General features: G+C 36.8%; 1 protein-coding gene across 1 annotated transcript in view; it reads right to left on the bottom strand.

Annotated features, from left to right (window-relative positions):
* Positions 1–9,800: 9,800 nt before the first annotated feature.
* The window catches only part of LOC145814067 (rho GTPase-activating protein 7-like), a 72,497-nt gene continuing 62,416 nt past the window's right edge, over positions 9,801–19,881 (bottom strand). Inside the window, exons 21-22 of the mRNA XM_082910592.1 lie at positions 10,501–10,707; positions 9,801–10,118 (exon numbers count right to left, since the gene is read on the bottom strand). Coding sequence (XP_082766718.1) covers positions 9,960–10,118; positions 10,501–10,707 — 366 coding nt within the window. The 3' untranslated portion in view covers positions 9,801–9,959. The remainder of the gene's footprint in view (positions 10,119–10,500; positions 10,708–19,881) is intronic.

Below are 19,881 nucleotides of genomic sequence, written 5' to 3' on the forward strand. Positions count from 1 at the left end.
CACCCACTTTTTTGTTTTCTTCTTCAATTTTCATATAAAGAACATGTAGTTTAGTACAGAATATACCGTTGTAGCTGAAAAACTGGATTTGCTGCAAAATAATTCGCAAACAATCGATTATGACCCTTTCTTCTTTCGCGACGTATGTATTTATGTCCTACAACAGAACCACCTATTTTCTTTGATTGATCACTTGCTTTTAGAATCTGTATCATATTAGCATTATTTATCTCATAAAGACCCAAAAGTGCAACAATTTTTTCATCGTCACTTTCATCATTAGAGGATGAGGAAAAAAAAAAAGATGAAAAATCACTAAACAAATAAGAAGTTGGGCTAGTCATTATGGTCTACTTTTCAATTATGGGTTGGTTCTTGGTATAACGTTGTTTGCTGGGTTTATATAGTACATGGTTTAATCTGTTTATATCTATTTTTTAGGGGAAATAATTAATGGAGGAAAAAAGAAAGGGAAAAAATCAAATGGAGGGAAAAAGAAATGGCAAACGAATTGAGGGAAACAGAAATGGAGGGAAATAGGTTTTTTGGTGTTTGCTCTTACCGGTCGATCGGCTGGTCATCTCTCTGGATGACCTGAGTTTTGCTGATAGCCAAATATTCACCGTTGGAGCGTTAGATATCATATAGAGGAATTTCTCAAATTTTTACTTAGATTTGATGAAATATTTGATATACCGTTAGAGATGCCCTAATATGAGTTTAACCAAACAACAATTTCAAAAGTAGAAAATGTTAAAATAAGTTCAAAAAACAAATAAGCTAAAAACTTCAAAACTTCTACCAAACAACAAACATACAACATTTAAAATAAAATCACATTAACATAAAAGCTTAAAAATCTGCAAAAGGGTTTTACCTAACTTGGTTGGCTAAATTCAGATAAACATAACCAACCTAAATCACATAAAAATTAAAAAAAAAAATTCAAATGGTTGACAAATATATATACATATGATTTAGAGAGAAACGAAAAGAGAAGACGCAACGACGACGGCAGTACAACACTTACTCCAACTATGGCACGGGCAACGACGGTGGTGTCAACGGTGACAAAGGTAGGAAAAGAGAGAGAGCGAGCGAGAGAGAGAGAGAGAGAGAGAGAGAGAGAGAGAGATATCTATTTGAGGCTTCGATTCTGAACCCTAAAAATCAAACGGCGAAGGAGATTGAAGTCGATTAGATCTTAGATCTGAGGTGGAGCAGAACTGTGGATCTTAGATCAGCGATCATCGACAATGATGGAAACGTCAGCGGTGACTGTGAGTGATGCTAAGATCAAAGGAGATAGAGAGAGAAATATGATATATATATATAGAAAGAGAGAGAGAAATAGAGAGATAAGGTCCACTGTGCATGGGGCGAGTTGAATTTGGTTCCAGGTTTCAGAGAAAAAATAAAGAGCTCATTCATATGGCTGCTAGAGTGGCAGAAGAGGGCAAATGAAGATTAGTGAATGAGGAAGGAGCAGCAGTGAAAGAGATCCAAAAATGAGAGAAGACGAAAGAGAAGGTGATTCAAGGTTGGGGTTTGGTGGTCACCACCACCAACGGTTGCAGCGGCGGTGGAATGACATTAAGAAACCCTAGATAAAAGAGGAGAGAGAGAGAGAGAGAGAGAGAAAGAGAGCAAATAGAGAAAAGATGTGTCAGGCCTCCAAAATAATTACAATAATTCATCTGCAAATGACTAATATAAGATGAGAAAAACAAAATAATAGGCTTTCAATCTATAGCATGCGATACCAACTTAATGATCAACAAAATAAATGCCCTACAAGCTTACATCTTTCCAAGACTATGCTTGGTTACAACAAAAGAGAGTGTCTTAAGCTTCATACATATAAAGCCCTAGGCTTGTACAAATATTAAATACAAAACAACAAAATAGAGCCTTCAGCTCCTAGGTCCTCCCAAGTTAAGTCCTCGGATGAGGCATGTCACCAGCACCTGAAAATGGTTTTCCCAAGTAGAGTGAGCCAAAGCCCAATAGAGACAATCTATCACAATATATGAATCTTAGCAAAGATATAAGCAATATGCACATGCTCAATGTCCAATGACAAAATCTTTTACAATTCTTTTCCAAAACCATGTTATGCCAAACTTACATCTCAATTTATTTTATCCCGGTTCATTAGGTATACCCACTTCATTTAATCAATCAAACAAAGCATACACCTCACAGGTCTCCAACCAATATAATTATCATACAAATACATTCACTTGCCATTTTACGAAAATTTTGTCTGCAAGAATCGGCACCCATGTATATGCACGATTTTCGAGACTTTCACCCTGGACACACAGGCCAACTTAGTTTAATGGAGTACATCTCATTTCTCCTCTCAAACATCATACATATACAATGTATACACATCATAATCATATTCAATGATAACAGCTAAGAGATTAGTTTCAATTTGCCTAATCCTCATGCAATAATGATGTTGTTGTTGGGTGTTGTTGTGATGAAAAAGGGTGTTGTTGTGAACTGATATACGCACAGTCCGCTTGAGCGCAAAAGTGATGCTCGAGTGTCAGACACAATAAGTCGTTCCGCTTGAACACAAAAAGTGACGCTCGAGCACAGAAAGTACACTTCCAGTAGTTTTGCTGACAGCAGACCAACGTTCGAGCACAAGAATGGTCGTTTAAGGGCAAAAAGGTCCGCTCAAGCGTAGAATACACTCTCCCAGTAGTTTTACAGACCTACAAAAATACTAAGAGTTCACAATGCCCGCTCGAGCACAAGAAGTGCCGCTCGAGCAGAGAAGCTAAGTTCTGGGCAATAAGAGTTTAGAAACTAAGCAACCAACCTGTCCCAAACACAACCACAACAATCCAAAAGCCAAACTTAAGGAGATACAAGGGAAACAAGGTGAAAACAACAATATAAAACCATCAAACCCGAGTCCAGAATACAACAAGGATCGGGTCAAAACCGGAATCGATATAAGAGTAGAGTAGAGAAAGAGACGATTTGTGTTGAGGATTGTGTTAGGGTTTGGTTTGGGTATAGAATTTGTACATGGACTATTTTGGTCATTTTACCTAAACTTGTCCTTATAGACAAGGTATTTGAGCGCCTGGACCTTTGGCCAAACAAATTTAAAATTGGATTAATGGACCGAGTGCCCTTAAAAATAAAACATGATAAATAGCTGAGAACTTCTATTTTCACACACCAAATTTTGGGTGGCTCTAAATGTAGCCCAATAATTTGGTTGAGCACCTCATTCCTTTGAAAAAATATTAATACCATTTTAATATTAAACAAAATAACCCAAAATAAACCTAACTCTAGCCATCAACACTCAATTCTGACCAAAACAAACCAACTCCGACCAAATCCTTCCAATCGCTATTGTCAGCTCCACCTTCCTCTGATGTCGCCATTGTCAGATCCACCTCCTACCATTGAAGCTGCTACATCATTCTCTTCCCACAATCACCATCACTACCTCATTTTTATCATCATCATCGCCACCTCATTCTCCTTTAATAATCTTCATCACATCACTGCCTCCTTTTACTGCAAATCTCCCTTCAAACGATGACCTGACCCAAGTCCTTTCCCCGCTGCGAATCATCCTCCCTCCCATCTCTCTTCCATCGTAAACCTTAGATCTAGAGTTTGAGAGGAAGAGGAAGAAGAAGAGGAGAAATGACGACATACGAGTTCGTTGGTGGGAAAGGTTGTTGTCGAAAGGGGAGACAGTGTTGTAGACGGGTTTCTATTGGAATAGCTCCGACATTGTAAAAGATATGCAACAAAAAAAAATGCAAATGTAATGTCGGAAATGGCTCCGACAGTGGAGGTTGTCCAGACAGCAACTGGATAAGGGTAAATTTGGTATTAAATGTTAACTAAAAAAAAGTAATTTTTCAAATTTTTAGTTGAGGTGTCTAAAGTAATGTGGTGCTCAATCAAATTATTGGGGTGCATTTAGAGCCACCCCCAAACCGTTTCAGTTCACAAAATAGAAGTACCAAAATATCCATATCTTCTTTATTCAAAACACTAATTTCTAAATTGTAATTCTCTATCCAAAGCCTAGTCACCACTCGCCGTCATTGGCCTTCTCTGCAACCACCTCTACCGTTTTTCCTACCTCCAATGAAGCTTTCTTACTTACGCTACTCCTTAGCATTATGATACCCACCCCTTGTTTCCCCCCACTATTGCGATCTCCACTATTGCAATTATATTGCCCAATCCTCGTGCAACTATGAGAGAGAGATAAAGATCTCTCAGAAAAGAGTGAGGGGCATAGTAGTCACATGATGGGTGAAGAGAGGGTTGGGGCAGGCGTTAGTGTTGGATAGGGAGCAAGAGTGTAATGTAGGCTGAGGAAGGAGGCTTCGCGAGTCATATATAGTGGTTAGAGTAGGTGACTGGTAGGGAGGCTGAGGAAATGCCAGTTGAGAAAGGAAAAGTTTGATCTGATGCTGGCATTAGTGGCAGAGGTGGTGGCTAGTTAGGATTAGGGGTGTAATTTTGGCCCACAGCCTGAGTGGGCCTTGCTTGACTAGGCCTGGGATTGGGCCGTGTGTTCTGGAGCCCTTCCCGGCTTGAAAATGTTTTCCCTCTCTAGACCTACTTGACCTACCCCAAGGGCTCTGCCATCTGTTACTATGCAACGGTAAAAAATTTAAAATAAAAAAAAAATTGAAACAGTCAAATGACAATTAATTCCACAACGGTCAAATTTTTATTTTTATTTTTTAAATTGACCCCTCCCTCCCCTAACTCTTATAAATACCACTCATCTCCCATTTTATTTCTCACAAACAAATCTCTCTCTCTCTCTCTCTCTCTCTCTCAATTCTCAACTCTCTCAATTAATTTTAAAGTCTCATCTCTAAGTGGTAATAACAATTGTGCAATAAGAAGTTTTTATTAGAAAAAAGCTATTTTTTATATTGCATTCGCCAGTCGGTAACATTAATTATGTGAATTAATATTTATTAGTTACTCATTTTTCACGTTGATTATTCGTAACATATAATACTTGTTATTGTTTACTCATTATTTTAATTAATTGTTAATTAATATATATTATTTTACTTAAATTACTATGGATCCTAATTTTCTTGATGTTTTTATTGATGTTGATCAATATACACAACATGAATATGGTTATTCTCCTTCTACTGTACCTAATATCGCTCTTCCAACAGTAGTGTCATCATTTAGGGGCACATCTAGTACTGTTTGGGAGCATTTTGAAAGAGTATTTGTAACTAATCTTGATGGTACTATTGTATTTAGAGTAAAATATAAATATTGTTCACATTTACTTAGAGCTGCATCGACGAGGGGTACTAGCCATCTAAAAATGAATGCTCAAAGATATTTACAAAGTCAACAAAATGATATTAGAACTCAAATGCAATTAGGAGGTTCATCAATTGGTAATTTGCAAACATTTTCATATGGCCCTATACATGCACAAAATTTTGTAGTCGATTATATTATTAAAAAAGAATAACCTTTTACTACTAGTGAATGTCCTGATTTTTTAGAAATGATTTATAGAAATTTTGCACCGCAATATCAAGGTGTTTCAAGAAATAATACTAGAAACATGAATTTAAAGAAATTTGAAGATATTAAAAGTGAATTATTTAACATCTTTAAAATTTAAATAGAAGAGTTTGTTTAACATATGATCTGTGGTCAAATAATGGTTTAGGATATCAATGTATCACTGCACATTTTATTTGATAATGATTGGAAATTAAATAAAATAATTATTTCATTTAGATTAGTTGAACTTCCATACACTGGTCATTCACTTGAGGTAGAAATAAGAAATGTATTATATAAGTAGGCTTTGCAAAATAAAATATTTATCATTAATTTAGATAATGCAACATATTACAATCAGATTGTAACCCATTTAAAATCAACTTTACAATACTTGTTGATGGTGATTTATTTCATATTTGTTGTTGTGCTCATATTTTAAACTTGATTGTTAAAGAAGCTATGCATTTATATGAGACTTATGTACTGGTAATAAAATATGATGTTGTTACCATTATATCTTCTGCTAATACAATTTCAAAATATAGAAAAATTTGTCAACAAGAAGGTATGTCATTTAAAAAATTAATTTTAGATATAGACAACAGGTGGAATTTAACGTATAATATGTTAAAGAGAGCATGTAAATAAAGAAAAGTAACAGATTTATTTTTTGCAACAACATTAATAGGAGAAGTACTGACTCTCACAGAACTTAATTGGTGCCCAGTAGCCTTATATAAAGATTTTATAAAAGTTTTTGATACTGCAACAAAATTATTTTCTTATATATATATATATATATATTCCTACTTCACCATTTGTTTTACATATGTTAACAGAAACAATGAAAGTTTTCAAAAAATATATGACAAATAAATATTATTTAACCATTATTACTGCAATGAAAGAAAAATTTGATAAATATTTTGATCCGTTTTTAGGTTTAGTTATCGTAATTGGTCCTAGGTGTAAAGAAATTGATTTATAAGAATTTTTAGATCATATTTTCGTTGATCAAAAAACAACTTGTCTCTATTATGAAAACATGCACAAAATTATTTGAAAAATATAGAGAAGCGGTATCTGCAAATACAACTACACACACTACACCAACCTTATCTTGAGGTGTAAGATCAAGTGTTTTTTAGCAATAAAAAGTGGAAGAATATCTCAACCTATAAGCGTAAGTAGTTCTGAATGAGAATTGGGCCAGACCAACCCGAAAAATGGCAGGACCCTGCAAGGCCCGAGTGGGTGGGGCCGGGCCGGGCCCAAATTACACCCCTAGTTAGGATTGGGAATTAGGGTTTGAAGGAAAAAAGAAAAGAAAAAAAGATGAGGGTATTTTAAGTATGATGAATTGTGTATTGAGTAAAACATAATATTTCAAAATCATTAAGTATGTATTTTGGAGGATGATATGCGTGGAGAGAATTTAGTGTGTGAAAATAAAAGCTTCCTAAATATATTTAGTTCTTAAAATTTCGAGAAAAAAAAAAGAGTAAAAACAATCTTGTTCAAAATAATTTCACCTCCTTCCAACTCTTTCTAACTTGTAGCGGCCTAAGGCCTAAGGTTCTGTGGGGGCTTTAGGTTAGGAGTTGAGCTTATTGGAAAATTTTAGAAATGAATGAGAATTGATTCCATTTGTATGGAAGGATGCAACCTTTCATGGTGACTCTTCATATGAAAAGGTGTGACTCAATGGTGTTTTTTCATATGAAAGGGTGTGACCCAAAAGTCATGACCCTTCTCTATTCAAATGAAAAGGTACGAACCGTCATAGTGTCTTTTCATATGAAAGGGTATGACCCAAGAGTCATGACCCTTCTAAATGGCTATGAATACTTCTATAAATAGCCTTCACCATTTCCTTAAATCTTTATTGATTCGATCTCAAATTTCTGTTGTACTCATTTCTTCCTTTCGTGTTCTTCGTCTCTGCATATTTTCTGCAAATAGTTTTAGGAAGAGTCTGTGAGAAAGAGAGAGTTACAGCACTGGTTTGGTTTGCCAGGCTTGGAATTGGTAGTGCTACATTTCCAAGATTTAGTTGTTGCATCCTAAGAAGTAGACGTCAGTAAATCTCGAAGTATCAAAGCGAGGGCGAAATCTACTTTAAGAAGATTGTATTCAATACAAGTCTCGACTTAAAGTTTTGCAATCTTAAAGCGCCGTAAGCATTAAATTTAGAATTTAATTTTCATAATTATTTTATGGATTATTTACTTGTTTAATTTATTTATACATTAAAATACACACATTACACATAGGATCACTAGGTTCTAACAGAGCTTGTGATTGTCATGTTTGAACTTATGAGAGCTTAATATTGGTCTCGTTTCAATAATTCAAAACGTTCATTTTGTCAAATTCTATGTTTTTATTATCAGTGTAAAAAATTAAGTCGATCTAATAATCATAATCTTTTTCATTTATCGCGTTTGTCTTTGAAAAAAAAAATTTTGATTTTTTAAAAAAAGACACATTTTTCATCCATTTTTTTGGGTGAAATTAAATTTGAAAAGATATATTCATTAGTGGGTAAATTACACTTTGCATCCCTGCACTTTACATCAAATCCCACTTTGGTCCCTACACATCAAATTGTGACACTTAAACCTTTGCATTTTTGGTCAAGTGTCACTTTGGCCTTTATGTTAGCCTCATTGTTAACAAAGGTTAGTCATATGAAAAACATGTGAGGATAAATTACACTTTACGCCCCTGCACTTTACATAAAATTCCACTTTAGTCTCTACACATCCAAATTGTGACACTTAGCTCCCTAAAGGATAACTTCTGTTAGCATCACTATTAACAGAAGGGTCAATGTGACACTTGACCAAAAGTGCAAGGGGTTAAGTGTCACAATTTGATGTGTAGGGACTAAAATGAGATTTTGTATAAAGTATAAGAGTGCAAGTGTAATTTACCCTTCATTAGTATATCACACGTTTAATCTTAATAGTTAAACTAAAATTTCAATTTTGATCTCTATTGTTTTCAATTGAATAATTTAATCCATATATTTTAAATTTAGTTTTAATTTAGTCATTATATTCAAATTGGAAGCTAGGACATATGTCAATCTCCTAATATACACGTAGAAAAAAATTAACAAAAAATTAGACGAAAGAACCAATTGAAACTTGACTTAGATAAAAAGTCTCAATTCATTTTTCTTGTCAGTCTTCAGAAGGCTAAATTAGTCTCATGTCATGCTAAAACAAGTTTTGGATGGTAGATATACTTGGCCTGGCCCAGCCCGCTCTAAGTCCACTCCTAAGTCAAGTGGTTGAATGCCTCATGGATTAGAGTGTGCTCAAAAAAACCCAAGTGCAAAATTTAAAAATTAAAAATAAAAAAAATTAGGCAATCTTCAATATATAATTTTTATGAATATTTGTTTACATATTTTGTTTGCAGTGAGAATATGACAATAGGCGGTAGGGTAAATTCTATTTACACAACTTTTTGGACTCATCACACAATAAAAAAATTCAAAATTTTAATTTTGTTTATTTACACTTTTCAATATGCCAACTCTATCATTATTCCCAAACTTTACTTTCCTCTCCTAACATTGTCTTCTTTTCCCTCTCTTCTCCATTCATTAACTTCTTCCTTTTACCATCTTCGGCTACCACTGCAAGCCATCTCCACCACCACCCTAGTTTTTCCTCACCTACGACAAGTCTTCATCCTTTTACCATCTTCAGCTACCATTGCAGCCATCTCCAACCACCACCCTAGTTTTTCCTCACCTGCAACAAGTCCAACCATCGCACTATCTATGATACATTATGGTGACAACACCCATACTCTAAAATGAGTGTTTGATATGTTTTTCTGTTTTTTTAATTCATAACCGTCTCGACATACTCCAACTAGCATTCCTATTTGATTTTTTATTTTATTTTTTTGTATTTTATTTTACGTTTTTATTGATCCAAGTTTTACGAATAGTTCGGTATTGGTTTGCCAAACACATAGACCCCTCCCCTCATCCTCACCCACTTGAGACATAGCAGTGTGACATGGAATGGATGAGTTGTTCTCTTTACTAGAGCTAGTAACACATCCATTTACTCCACAAGAGACTAAAGCAACAATGTGGTTGATATTATGTATGAAGGATGAATAATGTTGCCCAATTCAGTGAAAAAGAGCATTAATAAACAAGTCAATATTTTAGTTTAAAGAAAGAGTCAATATTTACAAAAAAAAAAAAATCACTTCAAAGCATCTCAAATAGCAATGACACCATTTTATTGCATGGAAATGGAAAAAGGAGAATAAGTGTATGTGGGATTACAAGCGCACAACTATATGCAATAGTACCAAGGATGTACAAATGGCACAAAGCCAGCCATTCATCTGGCTTGAGAAGCCATCATCATCTGTCACTTCCATGAAGGAGATGCTGGTATATAAGCAAAATCTTGTGAAGAAGCAGTCCCATAGTTTAAATCAAGGTTGTGAAGTTGTTCCATCAGCTGAGTGCGTCGTTCCTTGCAGTCAAGACGTGTTGTTAATTCTACGAAAGTGGAGGATGCTAACACCTGCAACCATTGTGACAAACTTAAGATCAGAAAATCAACAAAGAAAATTTGTGCACAAGTCAAATGACTATTGACGGCATTAATTTTCTTCGTTCATTTTTTAAAGAGAAGAATAATTTCAAAGAAGAAAAGAGAACATAAAAAGACAAATGTTAACCGTAGAGTCACTTTCAATAATTTCTTATAAAATTATTCCTGAAATTTCAGAATCACTTTTGAGAATCAAACTCCATCCTTTTAAAAAGAACATTTGCAATCAGTTCCATACAATAAAAGTAGGTCTGAGAAAGAAAAGTTTATGATTCATAATTATTCTCCAGATTTTTGAATTTTTCTTTTTTTCTTTTTAAAAAATGCCCGAATTTTAGACAAAAAGTCTTACCTCTGCTACCCTTGAAGTGGAAGGCACAGAGGTAGAATCAACGGCATAAAGTTCATCCATAGATATACTTGTGGATGCCTCAATACTTTTAGAATCACCGAAGCTTGCTGAGTCTATGAATTGCTTCTGAGCAGGCTGTCTGCTACTTCTTCCAGATGTTAATACCTGTCCTTTAATATTCCTCAACTCTGCCCCCAATAAACTCTCCTGCAGCAAATATTCAAGGGTTAAGAGTAGATAAGATAAATGAAAGTAAGACCGAGGGCAGAAATAAGAACCAGGTATCCGAAAAACCATTAGTTATCAGTTTAGCAGAAGTTTGTAAAAATGTTATCTATCGGTTCAATGGAGATTGTAATATATGTTCTAGAATAAATAATTAAACCCAATTAAAAATGCACAATATATAATTATATGCATAAAAGTTACTTTATTTTGCTTGGAGTATATATACAAGTATTTTTACTTGTTTATTTTATCTATATGTTTAAGGTGATTTTAAGCTGACACACTTTTGTGACTATTGAAGGAATACAATTTTTTTTCTTCCTTGATCAAACTATTATGCTACAAAACAAAACTAGTCAAACTTCATCTTCAGGTATGTCATGTTCATATGAGAATTAATTCAATAATTAATGAAGTAAGATTTTATGTAAAATTTGTTTATTCCAATTACAACTTTAAGGTCGGGAGTTCAGCTTTCAGTTCAGACATTTTTAAGATTTATGAAAATGAAACCCAGATGGTTCTTTAAAACCAGCTCACATTGACCAGGCAGGAAAAAACCATGCCACTTTGATGGGTCAGCTCACCGGCTCAGTTACATACTTTGCCAGGTTTACAGCTTTGGATCACTGGCACATCCATTCAAACCAAATAGAGGGCTGGGCAGGCTGCAACAGGTCTGGTGACTATGCATAGAACAAATTTTATTTTATGTGATAAGCATGAATTATAAAATTAAAATGAAAGCAACTTCGGATGGATGTGGATTTTACAGTACAAGCAAATGCACCAGTACTGTACTAATCAAAGATCCATACATAGAAAGCACCAGTACTGTACACGTCAAATGATCCATACATAGAAACATTTTTAATGGATCATAGTGGTCATCTCTCCTTCACGAAAAAGTCTTTCTATTTTTCTTATCCATCCAGTCCCATTTTCCCAAACTAAAGATTAATGGATTTGATGCTCGAGCCCATTCAAACATTAGAAAACATAAAGCAGCTAAAACAAAATACCTCAGCACATGGAAATCAGCTTGCATGTGAAGAGCTGCCACATGAAGCAGGGTTGAAGAATTGGGGCAGACATAGAATCATCATCTACTAGCCAAAGGTGAGAGTGAGTGGGACTGTGGAAATTAAAGATTAATAACCGGCTGAAAACTACGTACAATGGCTTATTCGTCTTCTTCTTCTTCTGGCTGCGTAGTCATACCTCTTCATCTTCGTTGCCAGTCATTGGAAGCTTTTCGCAAGGTCATCGGAATTCTCACTTCCCTCACCTCTCACTCTCTCTGTGTGTGTAGAACAGTTGTGCTCATTTGGGTCAGTTAGAATGTATAGTGAAGCAATTTAAGGTTAGGGTTTAGGAGGAAGAAGAAGAGATAAGAGAAAAGAGAGAATTTTATATGCGGAAAAATCTATAAATTACATCAGCCAAAATATATATACAAACCCTAACCTAGTGATATGACCATCGTACCCTCACCTTAAGTAAATATTAACAAAAGAACTATAAAATAGAAAATAAGAACTACTCTAACACTCCCCCTCAAGTTGGAGCATAGAGATCAAACATGCCCAGCTTGGCAAATAAATGATGAAACGAATATCGAGCCAAAGGCTTAGTAAGAATATCACCTAATTGATCTTCAAAACGACAGTAAGGAGTCACAATTTGCTTGCAGAGTAAAAGATCACGAATGAAATGGCAATAAACTTCAATATGTTTGGTTCGTTCATGAAACACGGGATTGTTGGCAATGAAGATAGCCGCTTGATTATCACATCACAAGACATGCACATTGGAGTGGGAACAAAAAAGCCAAAATCCCGGAGAAGAGACTGAATCCAGAGTATCTCAGAAGCAGTATGAGCCATGGCACGTTACTCAGCCTCGGCACTAGAACGAGCAACAACAATCTGTTTCTTACTACGCTAAGTAACAAGATTACCACCACCAAAGGTACAATAGCTGGAGGTGGAATGGCGGTTAGTCTTATTACTAGCCCAATCAGCATCACTGAAGCCGGTGGCTGACAACGAGGGAAAAGGGCAATAGAGCAAACCACGACCGGGGGGCACGCTTCAAGTACTGCAAGATACAACACACAGCAGCAAAATGAGATTGGTGGGGAGTATGCATAAACTGACTAACCACTCCTACGGCATAAGTAATATCGGGACGAGTGACAATGTGATAGATTAACTTCCCAACCAACTGATGATAATGACCAATATCAGGAAACAAGTCCCCGGTGTCACCATCAAGTTTGACACTAGAATCCATGGGAGTATCACTAGGACGAGTGCTTAAGAGGCCAGTCTCAGTGAGAAGATCAAGAACATACTTCCATTGGAAGAGAAATAAGCTCCGAGAAGAGAAAGCAACTTTAATGCCAAGAAAATACCGAAGATGACCCAAGTTTTTGGTGTGAAATTGTCGTTCCAAATACCACTTCAAATCAGCAATACCAGTGCAATCACTCCCAGAATGATGATGTCATTGACATAGACAATAAGAACAATACTCCTTGTAGACGAGTGGCGAACAAAAATAGAGTGATCAAAGGTGGAACGGCTAAAACCATAGGTGATCACAATAGCTTTGAAATGATCAAACCAAGCACGAGGGGACTGCTTGAAACCATACAAAGCTTCCCGCAATCAACAAACAAGATACTCATGACCAGAAACAACATAGATAGGGGGCTGATCCATATAGACCTCCTTTTGAAGATCGCCATGAAAAAAGACATTCTTGATATCAAGTTGATATAAAGGCCAAGACTTACTAACGGCAACAGAGAGAAGGATCCAAATAGAATTAAGACGAGCCACATGAGAGAAAGTCTCTAGGTAATCGACACTATAGGTTTGTATGTAGCCTTTGGCTACTAAGCGAGCCTTAAGCCGCTCAACAGTCCCATCAGGAAGATACTTAACAGTATATATCAAATGACAACCCACAACAGATTTGCCAGAAGGTAGAGGGGTAAGTTCCCATGTTTGATTCTGATGAAGGGCATGCATTTCCTCATCCATGGCATGCTTCCAACCAGAGATGGACATAGCCTACTGATATGAACAGGGGAATGGAAATACTAGACAAGCTACAAGCAAAGGAGTGAAGACTAGGAGAGAGACGAGCATAAGAAACAAAATTAGTAATAGGATGGTGAGTGCAAGTACGTTTACCTTTGCGAAGGGCAATAGGACAGTCATCAAAGGGCATATTGGCAGAAGGAACAGGGGAGGCAGGAACCTCAAACGCAAGAGATGCACTGGTCAGGCCATAAGACACAATGCGACGAGTTTGAGACCGCTGATAAACTTGCAAATGACGTAGAGGTGATACTAGAGGGAGAAGATATAGAAGAAGAGAAGGAAGGATCACAAGAGAGAAGAGTAAGGATGAGGGAGGCAGGCTCCCCCTCACGACAAGACAGAAGATCAGTGGATAACTGGTGCCTAGAGGATGAGAAAAAAGGAGTGGAATCAAAAAAGGTAAGATCAGCACTAAAAGTGTCGACATGACTCAGGATGATAACACCGATACCCTTTTTGAGTACGAGAGTAGCCTAAGAACACAATTGCAAGCACAACGAGATAACTTATCCAAACCGGGGTTAAGAACATGGACAAAGGCAACACAGCCAAAAACTCGAGGGGACAAGGGAAAAAGGTACGATGTGGAATATAACTGATCATATGGAGATGTGTGGACAACACTAGAGGGCATGCGATCAATAAGGAAACAAACGGTGAGAACTGCATCACCTCAAAATTGTTTAAGGACATGCAAATCAAATATTAGTGTGTGAGCAACATCTAACAAATGATGATGTTTTCGCTCTGCAATACCATTTTGAGATGTATGAGAACAACTAGTCTAATGAATAATATCACGATCATCACAAAAGGTAGTCACAATAGACTGCACATATTCTAAAGCATTATCAAACCGAAATGTCTTAATACATTTCCCAAATTAAGTAAAGATTTCATTATAAAACTTAAAAATGATAGAAGGCAAATCAGAGCGCTATTTCATTAAAAATAACCAAGTCATCTAAGAGTAATCATCCACAAAAATAACAAAATAAAAAAACCCATTAACAGCGGGAGTTCTAGAAAGACCCCAAATATCTGTATTGACAAGAGCAAACGACTCAGACACATGACTAACACTATGACTAGGAAAAGAACTCCGGTGATTCTTTCCAAGTTGATAGGCTTCACACTCAATTTTAGAGACATGACTCAAACCAGGAACCGCTAACTCGAGCTTGGCCAAAGAGGGATGGCATGCCACTAAAGAGGAGATATAGTAGTACTCAACATAGTAGATGAAGGAGAAGGAGAAGTCTTAGTATCTAAAAAGTATAAGCCATCATTCTCATGCCCCGAGCCAATCATTCTCCGGGTCTAGAGGTCCTGTAAAACACATGAAGTGGGAGAAAAGGTTATGAACCAGTGGAGAGCTTGAGTCAATTGGCTAACAAAAAGCAAATTAAATGGAAACTTAGGAACATAAAGACCAGAAGGTAAGAAAAAGGATAGAGTGGGATAAAGAGGACCTTGACTACTAACAGGCCGAGAAGATCCATTAGCAAGTATAATAGTATGATCAATAGGCCGAAGAGTATCAAAAAGAGAGAAATTACCAGAGATATGGGAACTAGCACCAGAGTCTAGAAGCCAAGGCTAAGTAGACTAGGCCACACATACAACATTACCTGAACTAACCATAGTAGTAGTAGAGGATGAAGGCAGACTAGGCCGAAGAGACTGGACAAGAGCGGAAAGCTCACTAATCTGAGTAATGAGAGTCTCATGAGAATCAACTGGAGAAGCAAAAGAACCGATGGAAAGCGAGGGTGATTGTGAGGATGGAGCATCCATAACCTGATGCACATGATCAGGTTTGCCACACTTCTGCCAACACCAAGGTTCAATATGACCTTGGGAACCACAATGAGTACACTTACGATCACCACATGTGCGAGAACCAGGTCCACTACTACTGCCTCCATGAGAACTACCACTATGGAATCCACCACCACAGGAACCACCTCCACAAGAACCACTGTTAGAATAGGAATTAAGTTAGAATAGGAAATGCGTGATTGTGTGATTGTGTTTCCTTATATTATGCCTTATGGAACTCCTGTAATTACTCAGTATTATCAATATAAAAGGGAATGAAATCTAACTCATTCCCTAACTCTTTCTCTTCTCTAAACCTACATGGTATCAGAGCCTCAATAGGAGGAACCTAACACCATTCAAACAACACCGTAGGATTGCCCAGGCCACCCGAAGGCAGCCCTTGGCCATTTGGCCTTCACCCAACTAAGCCGAAGGACAGTCGGCTTTCTCCAGGGCAGCCGACGCAACCTCTACCCTCCTCTAGGCCTGTCGGTAGCCCTAGCTCATCCATATAGATCTGTCAGCACACCTGGAGTCCTCGCAGACCTCGTCTGGTTCACCTCGACTTCTGTCAGCATTCCTAGAGGCTTCGTAGTCCTCGTCTGGTCTACTCCTGCTTCCGTCGCACTCGTCTGGTCAACCCTTCCTTCAATCGCACTCATCTGGTCCACTCCTACTTCCGTCGCACTTGTCTGGTCAACCCTTGCCTCAGTCGCACTCGTCTGGTCGTCTTGGTTCACTGCTGTGTTGACTGAGGTCTAATACATAACCTGAACTTGTTGTCTTCTCTGTTTCTTTCTTAATACATACAAATAAAATATATATATATATAAACAACAAAATAAATATACAACAAAAAAATTAAAAAAAAAATTACAGAATCCTTTATGAGATCTTAATCCGTTATGCTTGCATCGTGGTAGTTGGGTCTTTTCTTCCACTATTATCTTCCGGATTTGTGATTGGCATTGTGTTTGAGAGTTAAAAAGTAGAGTATCCATGGCAGATTCCCTTAGTGAATCCACTACTTCTCAGTCACCTAAGAGTGAGAGTTCCATTATACATTCTACTATGACTGATAACCTCAACCCTGACCTTAAGATCACCACCTCTCTATTCAATGATCAAAATTATCTCACCTGGTCGTAGAGTCTGACTATTTTTTTGAAGAGTAGAAGGAAGATTGGTTATGTTGATAGAAGAATACAAGCACCCAATACCACAAATTCGAGTTATGACCACTGGGAGATCACCAACTCCCTGATCATGGGTTGGTTGATACATTCTATGGTACTTGAGATTGGAGAGGACTACTTGTCTATGGACACTGCCCAAGATATTTAGAAGGCGGTCGTTACTACTTACTTCCGGAAGGGGAATTTTTCACAAGCCTTCAAGTTACGTTACTCCATTGAAAGGTCGGTACAAGGTGAGGTGACTATTCTCCAGTATTTTACCTTCCTTAGCAATGGGTGGAAGCGGCTTGATTACCTTCAAGATTACAAGCCTGTCTATCCCACTGATTCTGCTGGTTACCGGAAGTTTGTGGTGCAAGAGCGGGTTTTCAAGTTCTTGGAATGTCTCAATGTAGAGCATGATCCTGTTCGAAGCCGAGTACTTGGCATGGATGTGCTTCCCTCTCTCCAGGAAGCCTTTGCTTTTGTGCAAAATGAGGAAAGTCGGCGCTCTGCTATGCTTCCTCCTGTCACTAGTGATCGCTCTGCTTTAGTTTCTACCCCTTCTCGAGATGGTGTGCCTCGTGATTCTCGTCCCTCCTCTGAGAAGGATCAGCTTTACTGTGACTACTGCCGTCAAGGTTTTAAAAAGTGGCCGCAACCGTTACGTAGCACCGTTACATAACGGTTGTGGTAGTTTCCACCACCCGTTACAGCCACTTTTACAGTGTGATTGAGATTTACAGGTGTGCCGGCCGTAGCAGGCGTAACAGTGCCATAGTGGTCGTAACAGTGTCGTAACGGCTTGTTACGCACTGTTATGTAACGATTCCGAACTGCTTCTTTCGAAATAAACCCAAAAAAAAAAAAAAAACTGAAAATGGGGGAAGAGGGATTGAGAGAGAAGAGCGAAGAAGGGGGAGTAAGAGATAGAGAGAGGGAAGATGAAGAGCATGCTATTGATTTGTTGAAGTTGTAAGACCTATGCTATTTTATTCGGCTGCTGTCACTCAACCATTTTGTTTGTATCTATCTATATATTGTTTGAAAATAATAATAGTAAGTGTGGTCATCATCTATTTGGCTTGATTAAAATATATATATATATATATATAGGCTATTATTTATTCTCTTACTTTTGTCATTGTTTATCTTATATATAATAGTTAGTGATTGATTTTTTTATAAAATATCTAGAAAACACATCTATAATTATATATTAATACGTATTTTATGCATGTCAATTTTTTTTGATTTGATTTGTTTATTTTATTTTTATTTACATGTTATCCAAAAAGAGAATGAATATTCAAGTAATCCAAAACCCAAAAAAATAAAAATAAATTTCTTTATAATTTATTTTTTAATTTTTATATGATTATATTAGCATGTATAATTTATTTCTTAAAACTATTCATGTTAAAATTTACATATGCTTCCATAAGTATAATAATTAAAAAAATAATAATTTTATACATCTAAGTCAAATAATTATTTTTTTTTTTACCACAAGCGTAATATGGATTTATGACATATAAAGTCATTAATTATCAAAATAAAATATAAAAAACTCAGTTTATAGTAATTTAAAAATATGAAATATATTTGATCATATTTAAAAATTTACAAAAATTGATCAATATTTATTTTAAAACCCAATAAATATGATCATGGAAAAAAAAATTCGCATATCGGTAAATTTTTTTCAAATTGTGCAAAAAATAAAAAAATTCATGGTTTCGGTTACCGCAATCGTTACGCTACGGCCTTTACACCCCGCAACTGCGCCACTGCTACCGTTATGGTGACCGCAACTGCTTTTCAAAACCTTGACTATCGTATACCTCACCACACCAGGGAAACTTGTTGGAAGCTACATGGAACCCCTTCGAGTGGCCGAGGAGACTGCCCCGGTACTCAAGGGGGTCGGTCTGGTCAAGTGAGAGGTCGAGGGACTAATGCACGGGTGCATCTTTCCGATATGGTTGAGCCACCACCTTCATCTCCCGTTGTGTCCCCGTTTGCTGATGTTTCGGGGTTATCTGCCTCGGATTTTGAGATTACTCTTCACCACTTGCTAAACCGTCGAGCCTCCCCGTCCACTCCAAGTGCACCCTCTCTTCCTTTGCCAATTCAGGTAACTTGCATGTGCATTGCTATCTCATACGTTTGTACCATGGATTATTGATTCTGGTGCTTTCAACCATATGTCTGGCTCCTCTAATTTATTTTCAGAGTATAACCCCTCCTCAGGTCGGGAAAAAGTGCGTATTGCTAATGGTACCATTTCATCTGTGTTAGGAAAAGGTTTAATTCATACCACATTTTCCCTTCATTTGTCTTCTGTCCTCCATGTTCCCAATTTTAGTGTTAATCTTTTATCTTTGAGTTGTATTACTCGTGACTTAAATTGTAGCGTGACGTTTTTTTCCTGATCATTGTCTTTTTCAAGACCTTATCACGGGAAAGAGGATTGGTAGTGGTAGAGAAGAACATGGGCTCTACATCCTAGATCAAACAGACAAGCTGGCTCATTCATCTCTTCAGTTACCATCCACTAAGGAAGACATTTCGCTGTAGCACTGTCGCTTAGGACATTTCTCTTTTTTATTACTTAAGCATTTATTTCCTTCTGTTTTTGAGAAAAATAATGTGTCAGATTTTCAATGTGAGTCTTGTCAACTTGGAAAACAACATAGAGCCTTTTTTGCTCCTATTAATAAAAGTTTCGTTCCATTTTCTTTGATTCATTCTGATGTATGGGGTCCAACCCGTTTTGTGTCTTTAACTGGTCAAAAATGGTTGTTACCTCCATAGATGATTGTTCTAGGGCCACTTGGATCTATTTGATGAAAGATAAAAGTGAGGTATTTTTTGTGTTTCAAAACTTCCATAAAATGGTTTGTACTCAGTTTAGGGTAGCTGTCAAAATTCTCCGTTTTGATAATGGGGGGAATATATTGACTCTGGTTTTGTCGCTTACTTCGCCACTCATGGCATTCTTCACCAGACTTCATGTACTAATACCCCACAACAAAATG

This window comes from Camellia sinensis, unplaced genomic scaffold (assembly GCF_055761805.1).
Source record: "Camellia sinensis isolate YWXY unplaced genomic scaffold, ASM5576180v1 Unanchor1, whole genome shotgun sequence".
Classification (NCBI taxonomy): domain Eukaryota; kingdom Viridiplantae; phylum Streptophyta; class Magnoliopsida; order Ericales; family Theaceae; genus Camellia; species Camellia sinensis.